Below are 16238 nucleotides of genomic sequence, written 5' to 3' on the forward strand. Positions count from 1 at the left end.
CATTGTTGCTTCTGCTGCACTACCTGGGAGAGAATGAGAGCATCCCCAAGCCCAGGAGTTGGCTCCATTTCCTAGTCCAAGAAAGGTTTCCATACCAGACCTTGCAGCAGCTCATTATGAATTGATCCATAAATTGGATGGAGTTCTACTAAACTCAAATAGAAAGCAGTAATAGTTTCATTGAGTCTGATCTCCTAATTTCTTGTAATGAACAGACATACCCCTCAAAACACCATACCTCTTCCCATTCTACCATGAAAGGTGTTGGCCTCATGCCCTAGGGATTCCTTCAGCTTTGTGCCTCTCTACATTCCAAAGGCTAGGAGAAGGATTCAGCTAGAGGTATATGTTGGGACAGACATGGGCAAAGTCTTCCAGCGTTTGGGGTTTTCAATCTTTCAAGGTAAGCTACCCCTATTCTCCAGTTACACAACCAGCCCCAGAGATGTATGACTCACCTTGTGCTTGGGGCACCTCACCGAGAAGTTCTCCTCATGCAGCAAACACTCTACAAAACAAAGGAGACAGTCAGATGAGCCTGTGCATGCTTAACCAAAGTATGGCTATACTGGCTGGACTGACAGGCATGAACCTAAGAGGCCTCAATACTAATTTATTTCCTTTCTTACTTCTGGATGTATATATGCAGTACTCTTTATTTATATGAAAAACTGATAGTACTTGTGGAAAAGCTAGATGCCATGGAACACACGTACTTTTTCCCAGCTTTGTTATGTTTAGTGGGTTATCCAGCGAACTGCCAAAGGGCGCTCACAGGGTGGCTGGAGTACAGACCCTATCCTGCTATCTTTCCTCCCTTCACAGATAAAGGATTTCCAGGATCTTTCGATCTGCCTGGATTTCAAGTCACTGAACATTCAAAACGTTAACAATCATTTGGATCTGCACCTTAGACACAATTGCTTTCCTCTTATTCTTTGACCACACTGTAGTTCCTAATAAGAAAACATCAGTGACATTCGAAATAATCTATGGTATTAACATGATATCAGTCACAAAAAACTAGTATTTTAAAGTGGTTGATGATAAGGGTAAATAACCATGGTATTGTTATACAAAAAACACTCCAACAACCATGATATACAAATGTGTAACTAAACTTTAAATTTCATATAAAAAGTTTTTTTTTACACACATTAAAAACAAAGACTGAAATGAAGTCTTCCAAAATCTATCAGTGACTCTCTTGTAGGAAGAAAATAGGTGATTTCCATTAGAATTTTTTCCCTCTGTATTTCCAAAATGACAATACTTAACAATCAAAGATAATCTCTAAAATAGTGTTCAGCTAACCACATAGGATCACTGCAGAGCCTCTTTAAAAATCACCTGAAATAGGCCGGGCGGTGGTGGCGCACGCCTTTAATCCCAGCACTCGGGAGGCAGAGGCAGGTGGATCTCTGTGAGTTCGAGGCCAGCCTGGTCTCCAAAGCGAGTTCCAGGAAAGGCGCAAAGCTACACAGAGAAACCCTGTCTCAAAAAACCAAAAAAACAAACAAACAAAAACAAAAAAAAAACAAAAAAAAAAAATCACCTGAAATAGAATGACCCCCCACCCCGCCCTTTTACCTCTATTCAAGAGAGCCCAGTTTTCAAGACAGAACGGTGACCAAGCCTGGCAGCCCGGCTGTCACCTGCATCCCACAGCCCTAGAGACACAGGGAGACACTGCTGACACCATCACACAATCTGCACTCAACACTTCAGAGGGAAAACAAAGTCCCAGGAGGATGATTTTATTCTCTGGAGGAAAAAAAATGACGTATTCCAACTTTTAACATGGTGACAGCATGCCTGATGGCAACCAAGAATACACGTGCCTTCAGGTAAGTCCAGCTTTCAGGCACAAGGGCAGTGTGGCAAGGCAGATAAATCTAATTAATGAGTTCACTCTGTACATCACAGCTCTGACAGACCGACAGCCAGGTCACTGGTGCAGGAGGGGGTGGCAGATGTTAATAAATATTGATCACACACTCTCAGAGAGCTCTCAGGCATCACAGCAAGAGGCAGTCATGGTACTTACCTTATTAAGTTTACTATTTAACCAGTTCAAAATGATATTTGGATTAGCAGCCTATAGCCACAGATTTCAAGTATAATACTATATAAGAAGCAGGGAACACACAAATGAAAACTTCTCAGGTCTTCAGTATCCTGAACAAATCAGCTAAAATAATCTCGGAGAATTTGGCTCACTTTGGTATTACCTGCCTATGGAGTCTTAGATCACCTCATCTATGGAGTAGGCTATCAGCTTTCTCAGATCAAGGCCCCAAAACTAAGCCAGTTGTCACTAACTTCCAGGCCCCTCCCTCCAGCATACAACAAGCATAGCAGTAAGTGAAACCCACAAGTTCATAGCATGACCAAGACTCCTGCTGCTCCAATCGGCCAGTGAGTTTATGAACAGTAGGAGGCAGACAACTGGATCTCAGGGAAGCATTCTCTCCTCACCTGGAGTCTCCAGCAGCACTGTGCCACCAGTCTCTAGGCCAGTTAAACAGGGCACTTGTGAAGCTTGGCCACCATAATGCTACAGGGTTTACAAAACCATTCAGGACAGGGACCATGTCAGCTGCAAAAGGTACCATCAGAAAGGCACAGGTGGGTTCATTCACCCTCAGAGTGACAGAACAGTGTGACCAGCTGTAACAGGCCATTAATAAAATGTTTCCTAAAGTTAGAAAATGTTTTTTTCTGAGTTAAAAGGAAAAAAAAAATCACAAACAATGTAAATATACATTACTTCTGGAAACAGAACTCTCCTGAAGAAGTTTTAGAATGTGCTCACCTCTGCCCTTACAGCACACTGTATAGAACAACCGCTCTTTTCTCTTCTCATACAAATCTATAATTCATCAAGAACTGTAATTCCATTCCCAGTAGAAGTCAGAACATAGGCAGAAACCTCAGAAGCTAAAAGGTTACAGGGGATATTATGGCATCCAACAACCCCGGTGCTCCTGAGGTAAATAAGAGCAAAGAGTACAAAGAAGTACAGTGAAATCCCAACTGAGGACTCTGGCAGGTGCCTAGTCCCCACATGATCAGCCAGTGACAATCACCTAATTTGTTTTTTCTAAGGCCCTGACACAACCTTGCAGTGCACAGGGCCTGGCCAGAATTCCTATAGGGTAGAAACCAAAGCAACAACTCACCAGATCACATGAGCTAGAAAAGACTCACAAGGTGGAGCAGTCAACAAGATGGCTTCCAGAAACAAATACCACCTCCATACCACCGCTAGGAGAGAACGCTTTCATTACCCTCTAGGCTTAAAGACCAGGGTGACTTTGCTGAATGTTTCATAACCAGCTCCATAAAGCTCGGGTATGCCATCCATACAGAACTCAGCAGAATGAAGACAGTGACCTCAAGGATATGGGAGAAAAAAACGAGAGGGATCTAACATGTCCTTTGGATTCCTTAGTACTAGACACAGTCACTAGCTCAGTTGCAATCTACCTTAGCACTGTCATCTTCATACTCGTATAGATGGATACTGCAGTCCTGTGGCCACTCCTGGAGCACAAGGAGGGGAATAAATGAATCCTTGGTGCTGCTGATAAGAGTGTGGAAGCCCACAGAAGTTTCCTAGTGAGATCTGCGCTTGCTTTACCAGCAGGGCTGCATAAGCGGATGATTGGACCACGGGCCTGGGTACCAGGTGTTTGGAAGGGTCTACACTTGGCTGTATCTAGCAAGGGGGAGTTCTTCTGCCTCGCCCCGTGGCATTGTTATAAAAAGCCCTCTCGAATAAAGTTCTGAGCCATTGGATATTGACCCAGGTCCTCCTGAAGCTGTGTTTCTGTCTTTTCCCTCATTGGGGAATCTATCATTCTATCTACAAGTTTCTTACCCCTCTCTCCTCAAGAGTACCCTGGGAAAGGTAGGGGCAGGACCCCTCACAATAGAACCTGTCCTACAAGAAGCCAGACCCTTGTGTTCTTTCATGTCCCACCCCCAGACTCTGACCCCACTACTCAAACATTAAAGTCTTTAGCAGAGAGTGAAATTTCCAGCTGTGTTTCTTCATGACAGTTAAAGAAAAATCCCCTCCAGGCAAGATTCTTTGCCCACAGTGGAATTATTGAGATACCACAGCCTTATTCCTTGCCTTAATTGTCGTGTTCTTTGTATAAATACATTAAATATTTTCCCAGAATCAGAACTCATGTTATTACTGTACCCTCTATCTGAAGCCAAACTCTCCTCTAACATTAACAACCAACACAAAAAATCTAATGATGGTGTAAGAAATATGGCACTACATTGGGTGGGGGAGTTGCAGGAGTCACAGGACTTCATGAAACATGGAGACACTCCAGCAATGAAAGTTCTTCCAGAGGCATCAAGAGTTCCTTAAACTCTTTGATTTGGCTGCTGGAAGCAAGGCCGAGATGAAAATGTCATGCTGTTCCTTACTCCACCAATAAATTAGGGCCTCCTAAACTCAGTGACTTATCTTGATTATGAATAGAAAAATCAGTCAGGGTCAATGAACACACCTTCCCCTAAATATAAGACATACTATACAGAACAGAACTCTTGAGGAGACTGGAATAAGTAAAATATCCATGTCTGCCAAGCAGTGCTTATACTCTGGATCATCAAAAAGACTGAAGTGTCTGCAGCTTATAAAGCTGCATCTCTGATATCAGCTCTGCACTCACAAAGAGTGGAGTACAGCTGTGGCAGCAAAGCTAGAGGAGCAGGAGTCATACCATACCTTTGAACCAGAACCTCTCTTGCTAGAAACTTGGCAGGTTTGTTAAACAGAGACATTATGGGCTTAATGGAGATAGGAGTGGAATGAGGGTTTGTTTGAATCCCTGAGTTTGAGGCAGCCTGGTTTACAGAGTGAGTTCCAGGTTAGTCAGGGATACACAGAGAAACCCTGTCTTAAACATGAACACACACACACACACACACACACACACACACACACACACACACACTTAATTTCTTAGTCCTACATTTCAAGTACTCAATGCTCACATATGGCTGCAGCTACCATCTTGGAGCAGAAAGGTCTACGCATTTCCATTACTGTGGAACGTTCCGGTGAGCAGTGTGCTTTACCCCTGAGAAACCATACCAGGAAATAGACTGGGAGCTGGGAGCAGCACCCCATGGGCCTTGCTATTGGGAAGCTGGCTGTCAGCACAGCTGACACTTGAGGGCACACATGGGGTATGCCTGGAGTCAAAGTGGTTAACTGTCTAGGTGTGTAAGCGTCTGTTGCTCAACAGTCTCTGTGTGGGAGACCACTGCTCACCCAGGCACTGACTGGGACAGTCAGTTATTGCATAATCCCCCATTCAAAACCATCCCCAAACTTAACACTTGGGAATCCCCATTTAAGAGCAGCTTTGAGTGAAGAAAACCAGATGTTCTCATGTAACTACAAGCAACACAATGAACATGAGGGAAAGCAATTGCCTGACTCAGGGTGAACGGCTCAGACAAAAGGAAAACTTATCAGCAGGGAAAATGAGGCCAAGTGTGGAGGTGGAGGTGCATGCCTACAACTTTAGCACTTAGGAGTAGACAGGAGGATCAGTTCAAAGTTATCCTTGGTCACACAGTGAATTTGAAGCAAGCATGGGCTACATGAGACCATTATCTTAAAAAAAAAAAAAAAAAAGTAGGGAGAAGAGAGTAAGTTAAAAAAAAGCAGAGGTATAATAAGGAGGGAGAGAGAAAGGAAAACAGTCCAAAACCCAAATCCTGTGAAACAATGGTTCAAGGCTCTTTACTTCCTTCCTATCCCCAGAGTCAGTGCCCTGCCCATGAAGTAGTTCTATGGCAATTGCACACAAATGCCTATATACAACACTTTTAAAAATCCTCTGTGCAACTTTGTTCTTTTTAGTACCTCTAATAGAAACTTAGAGAGAAGACGTTAGAAATAAAAGAAGGACATGGACTCAACACATACTAGTCACCTGGGAAGGGGAACCCAAATTGGGAAACTGACTCATAAGATTGGCCTCTGGGTATGTCTATGGGGCATTTTCTTGACTAATGACTGATTCTGGAGGGCCCAATCCACTGTAGAAAGTGCCACTCCTGGGCAAGTAGTCCTGGGTTGTGTAAGAAAGCAAGTTAAGGAAGAGAAATGGCTCGGTGGTTAAGAGCGCTGGCTGCAGTTCCCAGCACCCGCACAGTGGCTCACAACCATCTGCTGCTCCAGTTCCAGGGATCCAGTACCCTCTTTCTGACCTCCGAGGACACCAGATAAGCACATGGTGCACAGACATGCAAACATACATATAAAATAATAAAACAGGTTGAAAAGAAAAGAAAAAAGGGAAAAGAAAGAAAAAGCAGGCTGAGCAAGCCATTCAAAGCAAACCAGTAAGCAGCATTCCTGTGATCCGAGCTTCAGTTCCTGCCTCCAGGTTCCTGTCCTGACCTTCCGTAGCAATGGCCCATGACCTGAGAGCTATAAAATGACATAAATCCTTTCCTCCCTCAGATTGGTTTTAGTCAGTGTTATCACAGCAACAGAGAAACCTAACTAGGACACCAAGTATGTAATCCCACTGCTGTGGGTTTGGGAAACAGACCAGGGGAATCACTGGGGCTTGCTAGCAGTCAGCCCAGCTCAAACAACAAAATGGTGAGCTCCAAGTTCAGTGAGACCCTGTCTCAAGGGAATAAAGTGGAATGTGGCAGAGCAAAGCAACCTGCCACTCTAGTACACCATACCACAACCTCCCCTAAAACAAACAGGTTCCATTATAGCATTTTTTTTCTTTTTAAAAAATAATTTATTTTTATTTTATGTGCATTGGTGTTTTGCCTGCACACATGTCTGTGTGAGGGTGTCAGATCCCGTAGAACTGGAATTACAGACAGTTTTGAGCTGTCAGGTGGATGCTGGGAATTGAACTTGGGTCCTCTGGAAGAGCAGCCAGTGTTCTAAACCTCTGAGTCACTTCTCTAGCCCCCACCATTATTTTTGTTAGGCCTCCCCTGTCCCGTCACCCCATCTGTCTTATTTCCCCCTTCAGTAACCAGTATTCCACTTTCATGTAACATGTATTCTATAATTACTTTTCTCTCCCTGATAAAACCACTTCTCCATTCATAGTCCCCCTTTTAATTTTGTGACCTACATTCATAGCCTCGTACATACACACACACACACACACACACACACACACACACACACACACACATTATATATATTAGAATCTAAGATCTGAATGAGAAAATGTGTAGGATTTGTCTAAGTTGGGGTTACTTTGCTCAATTCAGTTTCCAGTTCCATCTACTTTTCTATAACTTAAGATAACAGTGCTTTCCAATTCACCCACAGATTCAGTGAAATTCTTATCAAAATTCTAATAGTTTTCTTTTCACAGAAATGTGTAAGCTGATCATGAATTTCATATGGAACAAAGAGGGACCCAGAATAGTGAAAACAATCTTGGGGGGGGGGGGGGGACACAAATTTTCCAAATTTCTTGTTCCTATTTTTTTGGAGGGGGAGGGGGCATACTTGGATACTGAACCCAGGGCCTTGCACTTGCTAAAGTAAGCATTCTACCATTCCCAATTTCAAACCCTGCTGCAAAGTTCTTTATGATAGTGGAATATTGGACAGAGGCAAGAAGTAAGTCCATGCATAGTGGTCAACTGACTTTCAACAAAGTGCCAGAATCCTATCAGTCAATGACAGAAGAATGGTCATTTCCATAAACGGAGACAGGGCAACTGGATAACCACTCACAAAAGAACAGATCTGAACTGCTACTCCACAAAATAGTCAGAGACTAAAATAAAGATCTAAAACTTTAAAACTCTTAGAAAAAAACAAAACAAAACAAAACACCAAAAACTCACTTTGGATTAGGTGTTTATTACTTTAAGATGATACCAAAAGAAAAATTAGCCCTCGTCAAGAGCAAACTTTTACTGGGGATCTATATCAGTTGGTAGAATGCTTGTCTAGCATGCATGATGTCCTGGGTTCCATCCTCAGTATTATGTACATGAGGCATGGTGGTGTACACCTGTAATCTCAGCACTAAGGAAGTAGAGGCAGGAGATCAGGAATTCAAGACCATCCTTGAGTATATAAGCAAGTCTGAAGCTACTTGGGCTACATACATACATATATACATACACACACACACACACATACAGAGAGAGAGAAAGAGAGAAAGAAAGAGAGAAAAAGAAAGGAAAGAAAGAGAGAAAGAAAAAGAGTGAATGAAAGGAAGGAAGGAAGGAAGGAAGGAAGGAAGGAAGGAAAAGAGAGAGAGAGAGAGAGAGAAAGAAAGAAAGAAAGAAAGAAAGAAAGAAAGAAAGACCTTCAGAAAAGTGAAAGCTTAAAGAAGGGAAGACAGTATCTGCAATCCATGTATCTGGTAAGGGGGCTTAGAATTCTTAATACTTCACAAAAAAAGACAGAATAAGTAAAATAATTTAACAATGGGCAAAGAACCTGAATAGACACTTCTCCATAAAAGCTGTACAAATGGCCAATAAGCACATCAATGCTTTAACATTACTAGAGAAGTACAAAATTAAACTACAGCAACCTGGCATTTCACGCCTATTGGGATGTCTACAGTGATAATAAAGATATCTGAGTATGGTTGGTAAGGATATTGCGAAATTGGAACCCTAATACATTGCTGGTGGGAATGTAAAATGTGTATATACTTTGGAAAACCACATGGCAGTTCCTCCAAAGGTTAAACATGGGGTTAATATGCAAAGAGAATTGAAATCCTATGACCATACAAAGATTATGACTGTTCTGTGGCAGCAGGATACACAAGTGAAAAAGTGGAAACCCCATGTCCATCAACTGAGGAAAGGTAAATCCAACACAGCACACCCTTACAATACACAGTTTGGCAGTGCAAATGAATGAAGTACTAATACATGCAGCAACATAGATGAACCTTAGAAATCAAAAGGGTATGCCGTCCCAACTTACCTGCGTCAATGGCACACGGGTAATGGTATCGGAAGGAGCAGCCTTTGTTGTAGCAGCCCAAGGTAGCGCCGGCCTCCTGGCAGTGGGAGCATTTCTGAAAGAAAGAAATGGGCATGTCAGTAACTCCAGACCTGCCCCTCTCTTACCGGCTTCTCTTTACCTCATCCGTTAGACCTCAGCATGGCCTTTGTGGTTGGAGAAATCTGTGGTGGTAGGACAGGCTGATCAATTTCTCAACCACCACTTGCTGACCACACCATGGAAGAGATCCAGAAGATTGTTTTTAGGGCCCTGGCCCCAGTTTTGGGTAACTGTTGCCTTGCTTGCTGATCTTGACCTTGATATCCTCCCTATGCTAATTCCCTCCTGGGTTTCACCCTCCTGAATGCTTAAGGAAAGTTCCTTGTCTGTGTATCCTGCATATTGGGCTTTAACAGCTTAGATGCCATCAGTAGCGAACTTCTGCCCTCCTGGGTTCTCCCATCGTGCTGTAAGCCTGTATTTAAGACCTCCTCCCTCCTTCAATAAACGGCATTCCGCATTAAAAAAGAGAGAGAGAGAGATCTGGTGCCCTCTACTGGTCTGCAGGCAGAACATGGCATAATGAATGAATGAATGAATGAATGAATGAATGAATGAATAAAACTCAGGGTAAAGGGGTTGATAGTATCTGACTCCAGAGCTTTGGCCATATTGAAAACGAGATATGGTATGTTTTAACATTAGAAGTAGAGGTTGCTGGTGGACTTTGAATTTTAGACTCACTGAGTTTGAGATGCCTTTAAGAAAGGAAGAAGGGAATAAAAGGTATTGAAAACAATGGAAACGTGCCTTTAATTCTGAAAAGGAAATTATTTTCAACTAATAAATCACACTCACTCAAATACAGGGGGAAAAAAAAAAGATTGTTTTAAGGCCAGACCTCATGAATGACTTCAAATCAAACAGAACACACCAGGGCAAGTAAGTGACACTGTATTACATGTGGTAGACACACCAGAGGGTGTAAGCACCCAGACCTCCCTGTTTTATCTACTCCCATGCTCTACTGGTAAATTCCTCTCTACTATTATGCACTGCCTGTAGATCCTGCTTCTATTTATGCCACAGAAATCTTGTGTAGGTGGAGAGTTAAGGTACACACACACACACACACACACACACACACACACACACACACACAGAGAGAGAGAGAGAGAGAGAGAGAGAGAGAGAGAGATAGAAACCTTTTACAATTAAAAGTAGAATTTGGTTTCTAGTTCTTATATTTGTAAGATTTTATTTTTAATTTTGATCTACTTATCCCAAATGCCCAATACAAGTATATTTTTCTTTCCAGAAAATATGGGTTCCTGTATGTAAATGGTATTTTTATACATGAATCCTATTTTAAATGTACTAGGAAACTTGCCATGAATTTCTGGCTAAGTGAGACACTATTCTCTAATTGCAATGCTCCTCCTTATATGGTCAGATTTTCTTAAAGCAGGGCACATCTCTATTATCACTTTGACGTGGCTGCTGTGAGTTACTCATCCTATCAATCCCATTAACATTACCAAAATGCAACCACATGTGGCCCTAGTGAGGAAAATATGCAGATTAGTTATCCTTCCTGGGTGTGGCTATGAACCACCCAGGAAAGCTAACCAGAAGACACAGACACTTATTTCTGATACTATGAAAAATAAAATATGTATGCTCCTTAAACCCTCACATCTGAACTGGCTAAGCTCCCAAAACACTGGCAGCTGTGGAGCCTAAATGTTTACCATGTCTCAGGATGGGAGAGCTATGAACATTGACAATGTATTCACCTGGTAGGACCTGCATGTGTCCACTATACAGGCTGGATAGGTAAAGTACCAGAGGGCAGGACTTAGTCTTAGTCAGAGCTAAGAAAGTCTCCCGGAGACAAATGGTGCAGGACCTTATGCCTCCCTCTCAGAAGACCTTTTAGGTGCAAATAATCAGTAAATATTAACTATGTATCCTTGCACCTAGGAGAAGAAAGTAAAGATCATTTAGCCTAGAGTAAACCAAGGACAGTTAAGAGCAATTGCAGAATCTCCAGGTTATCTACTGTCTGTGCCTCCTTCAGGATAAAAGGCCTCACCACCAAACCAAAGAAACAGAGGATGGCCAATCTGTCAGTGGAAAACTGTCAGCTGTTCCTGCCATCTTCCTTTTTATTCAAGGTTCCTAAGCACTCATTCATCCAGAGTTGAGTTGCAGGTCCTCTCCATCTTAGAGGATGAATCTCAGTTCATGGTAGCCACTGATGAATGGATTTATCAAGTACTTTTGAAAGTTTGCAAGCAAATGCACTTCTGCAAAAGTTTTGCCCTTAATGCGGACAAGTTGGAAAACAACAGCATTGTGGAGGCAGAATTAGGCTGAATTTCAGGCCAGCCTGGTCTGCACAGTGAGTTCCAGAACAAATAGGGGTACACAGTTGAGACCTGCCCCTCTGGTACTTTACCTCAAAACAAAACCAACCAAGCAACCAACCAAAGAGAAAACCAGACCACCGTGCTCAGTCTCTCTTGAGCACAGGGCAACAGGATCTGTGACAGTTACCTAACCACCACAAGAAGAGAATCCTGACAAAGACCATCTGCAAGGAAAGCAGAGTGGAAAAATGAGAGATCTGGACTCTGTCACACTGCTGAGCACTAACCCAACCAACCCAAGACTTGCGATAGGACAACACAGACACACTCTTTGCTTTTTCAATTAATTTTACAACTTATAGTCAACATATCCTAATTGATACAGAAAGAGACTATTATCTGGAGCTGGGCAAGGAAGGGTTAGGTGCACAGACTCTACAAACTAACTACTTTGTAAGTGACTCTTCCACTGCCTCACTATGTCTTACTAGCCAATTTCCTAACCTTTATTCAGTCCATCTTCAAGGAAAGTACTAACAGTGCTCAACCTCACAGAAACATTTAGTGTTAAATGCACTAATCCAGACTTAGAATAGTGGCTGGATCAGAATTACTGTCATGTCACCCAAGATGACTACAGGCCAGATACATGTCCTACAGACCAAAAATTGACCAATCACCAGAGTGGCCTTGTCACCACTCATTTACAGATGAGGACAGAGAAGACAAGGGGCTGGGACATGGATGCCTATTCCCTTCCTCCTTCAACACCAGCTGCTCTGTCCCTTGCAGGACCTCTCAAAGCAATCTGCTTCGAAACAACTCAGTCTACATACATGCCTTGTCTTTTTCATGAAGACAGAGAACTCCCCACTTAACCAGGAAATTGCATCAGTAAAATGATACTTTCTTCTTTCAGCTAAAGGCATGATATGGAGCTGGAGAGATGGATCAGTGTTCAAGAGCACTTGTTACTCTTCCAGAACCTCTGAATTTGATTCCCAGCACCCACATGGTGGCTCTAACACCACATCCAGAGTTCCAGAGGATGCAATACCTTCTGACTTTCTGGGGAACCAGGCACTAACATGGTGCACATACAAACATGTAGACAAAACACTCATATAGATAAAATAACATTTAAAAAGCACAATAAGCTGACTACCCAAAGAAGAGATACCCTACAGAGGTTATTAGGATCTCAGAGAAAGCACCTAATAAATGGTTTAGTTCAGCGGCCCTCAAAAGTGTGGTCTCGAGACCAGCAGCACCAGGAGGAACTGAAAGGTCAAATTCTCAACCCATGTTCCAAAAAGCCCTCTAAGCGATTGTGGTACATAATGCAGATTCAGAACCATTAATCAACTCCTTAAACTATAACATAGACCCACAGAGATACAATGACTGGCTAGAATCCATGTTTCCTGAGAACTATTTAGTGTTAACTAGACTTCTGTTTCCTATATAGCAATCTAAAGATTATGGGTATGAAGGCAGAATTGAGGTTTTCAATGATGTTCATCTGAATCCCTAGAATCAGAGATCTTTAATACCTTGCAGAGGTGATAAGTTTCAAGATGGGAAGATGTGTTAATTATCTGGGGATGGATCTACTTTCAACACACTTTAAAAACAAATATCCTCTCTCAGAGTGGGGCAGAGCTGCGGGCTTCTGGGAGATGTGGAAATGGGAGCAGGGTCATATGCACTACTGCTGACTTTGAAGATGGAAGAAAGGGCCACAAGCCAAAGAATGTAGGTAGTTATAGCTCAAAAAAGGCAAACAAACAAAATCTTCCCTAAGCTTCCAGAAAAGGAGCAGAACACAGAAAACAGCTGATATCCAGAGTGGAACTTGAACTGGGCTTGTAACCTGCAGAACTGTAACAGGTATGTGGTGTGTCATGGCAAGTACAGAGGAATTCCTGAATCGCTCACAGTGACAGAAGTAACTGTTCATTTTTCTGTTACATTCTCTACTGTAACAAATTTCTCCCTCGTGGAAAAAACTACAATTTCATTCCTTTTCATAAAGTCAGTTTTGTCATCACAAGGTCCCCATAGACAGCACACTGGGTCTGTTTGCAGTCCCCCCCACCCCCAGTTGAAGAAGCAGAAGAAGCCAAAGCAAAGGGGACTGCTAAGATCGCATAGTCAGGGAGCAATGAACTTGTAACTGTAGCTTTTTTCCTACTAACCACAAGTTCAATACTCCTCACCCTGCCATGCTCCTTTTAGTTCACTTCATTCATTCAACCATCCCACATTTTACCAGTACCTCCCACCTGATGCCTTTAGTCCCAGCACTCATGAGGCAGCATGGTGGAGCACTGTGTTCCAGGACAGCCTGGTCTACATAGCAGAGCAAAACAATCAAACAAAAGAGAAACTCCAAACAAATATAAAAATCAGAAAATAAATAAATAAAAGTACTCCCATGTGCCAATTGTCAAAGACAAAATATAAAAACCTATCACTATAAAAATCTCCATTTGTCCATTCTATACCCAAACCTATTCTTTGGTCAGTATAATTTCCAATTAAGTTTTTATTCTTTATGTTTTACCTGAAGGAAAAATTGACTTTCATTCTCCCATACTGTAATTACTTAAAGCCCCTGCATAGCAAATGTCCTTGACTTAGGGGAAGTGAGTACACAGTGTCAGGACCCAAACAACACAGGCTCAGTGGCGACTTCAGTGGGATTTTAAATCTTGACACATTTTTTTTCTGGGTTTTGTTTGTTTGTTTTTAGGACAGCATCTCATGTAGCTCAGGCTAGCCTTGAATTTCTTTTTTCTTTTTTTTTTTTTTTTGAGGCAGGGTTTCTCTGTGTATCCCTGGCTGTCCTAAAATTCACTCTGTAGCCCAGGTTGACCTCAAATTTACAGAGATCTACCAGCCTCTGCCTCCAAAGTGCTGGGATTAAAGGTGTGTGCCACCACCACCCAGCCCTCTTTTTTTTTTTTTGAGACCAGGGTCTTACTTTATGATGGTATTTTATTTGTGCTGAAATGCGATTTTATTTGTATGTTGATAAATAAAGTTGCCTGGGGGTCAGAGCTAATAGCAAGCCATTTAGCAGAAGTCTGGCAGAGGTAGCACACGCCCTTAATCCAATCACATGGCAGGCAGGCAGAGTCTGTGTGTTCAAAGACATAGCCAGCTTGGAGACACACGCCTTTAATCTCAATACCAACCATAGAGACATAGAGGTCTGTATAGACAGGCAGTGACGAGGAGGTCATGTGGTTGGGTTTAGAACCAATGAGAAGGCAAAACAGAAAGTCAATAAAAAATATAGACATACAGGAAATAGGTCTCTTTCTCAGGGGAAGGACGGCGGCGGCACCAGCAGCAGCGGGCAGGTGGTAAGAAGGTGGTCTCAGCTCTTGGCTACTGTTCTCTGGGCTTTTAACTCTGCATTTGGCTCTGTCTTTCTTAAGAACCGTTCAGAATTACATAGACATTACTTTGTAGCCTTGCTGGCCTGGAACTTGCTATGTAGGCCAGGCTGGTCTCAAAACTCAAAGGTCCATCTGCCTCTTCCAAGTACTAGGATTACAGGTATGTTGCCACCACAACCCAACTAGATGCTTCCCCCACCCCCCAGACAGCAGCTTAAACTGATGAAGGGAATTTTTCTTTTAATAGAAAAAGTAAAAATTATTTTCAAGCAACTGACAAAAAACAAACAAACAAACATAAAACCCTTGTATTTCTGGGCACTATAACTTGTAAATAAATTACAAAATGTCTTAATTTCTGGGCAGATTTAAATAGATACTCATTCAGCCTGGCCTTTTAAAGTGCTTGTCACTGTCTAGAGGCAGGGTCTGGTGACTTGAAGTGGCAAACTTCAGGGGATGAATCAACTAGGAGCCATCTAATTCTCCTGTAAGGGAGGCTGCAAAGGAAGAACACTGCATGATTCATTCCCAGAACAGCACTTCCCTCTGAGATATAACAGAGACCTGAATAATCATGCTGCTTAATGAACATCTTTGAGCAGTCTAGAGAGTTGCAGCAATTGGGTCAGAGCATTATTAGTGCATCGATGCAGATCAATTCTGTGCAAACCCTGCAGATTGCACTCTGTCCCACTGTGTCCTTCCAGCCACTACTGCATTCTTTGCTCATACTTATGGTGTTTACTCAGTTATGTTTATCCATCCCCTAAATGGGAGGTCTAGCAGCTCTTGGACCAGGCACACTGAAAATACATGCAGATGGAAGGACTGCAAGGTCTGACACATTAGACTTGGAGCAAACTAATGAAGTTGACTCTTCCAGTATTAGTTAAAAAGCCAACGCTTGGGAAAATGTGGAAAAAGTATTCATTTTGGCTACCAATAAGTTTGTTCTCTTTTAATTATGCCTCCTCTATCGAGGGCAGCGATATCTGCTGACCTCATTATGTACTCCCGCTAGATGACTGCAGCCTAGTCTCCACCCAAAGCATCACACCACCCGTTATGGTCACAGCTATGAGCATCGTCCTCTGATGCAACTCTATCTGGTCAATTTTCTTTTCAGAGGGCTTCAAAGTGTTGGACAGGACAATTTATTTTTATTCTTTGCTTCCTTGAAGCAAGACACAAGGCACTCTCCTTAGGTTTCTCCATCAAAGTTCTCATCTGGGAGCACACTGTGTTTTGTCATGCTCACTAAGTCTTGGAGGATGGCACTCATGCCAGCCCTAGAATAATACCCTAAGTTGGTGTATCAGAGCCAACTCAGAGGGCCAAGGAAGCCAGAGTTCTTTCCGGGACCATTTATTTAGTGCAAGAGGTGCACAGATGCACTAGTTACACTCGTGTCTCACAGCTGTTTTACAGGTATCAATTTCAGAACCTGAATTC

General features: G+C 42.5%; 1 protein-coding gene across 5 annotated transcripts in view; it reads right to left on the bottom strand.

Annotated features, from left to right (window-relative positions):
• Tcf20 (transcription factor 20) overlaps positions 1-16238 on the bottom strand; it is a 190175-nt gene that overhangs the window by 6802 nt on the left and 167135 nt on the right. For all 5 annotated transcript variants that reach the window (XM_052748464.1, XM_052748463.1, XM_052748465.1 and 2 more), the window contains 2 exons: positions 8984-9077; positions 459-508 (listed from right to left, as the gene is read on the bottom strand). In XM_052748464.1, the coding sequence (XP_052604424.1) occupies positions 459-508; positions 8984-9077 (144 nt within the window). The remainder of the gene's footprint in view (positions 1-458; positions 509-8983; positions 9078-16238) is intronic.

This window comes from Peromyscus californicus, unplaced genomic scaffold, assembly GCF_007827085.1.
Source record: "Peromyscus californicus insignis strain IS unplaced genomic scaffold, ASM782708v3 Scaffold_20__1_contigs__length_68692818, whole genome shotgun sequence".
In the NCBI taxonomy this organism is placed as follows: Eukaryota; Metazoa; Chordata; class Mammalia; order Rodentia; family Cricetidae; genus Peromyscus; species Peromyscus californicus.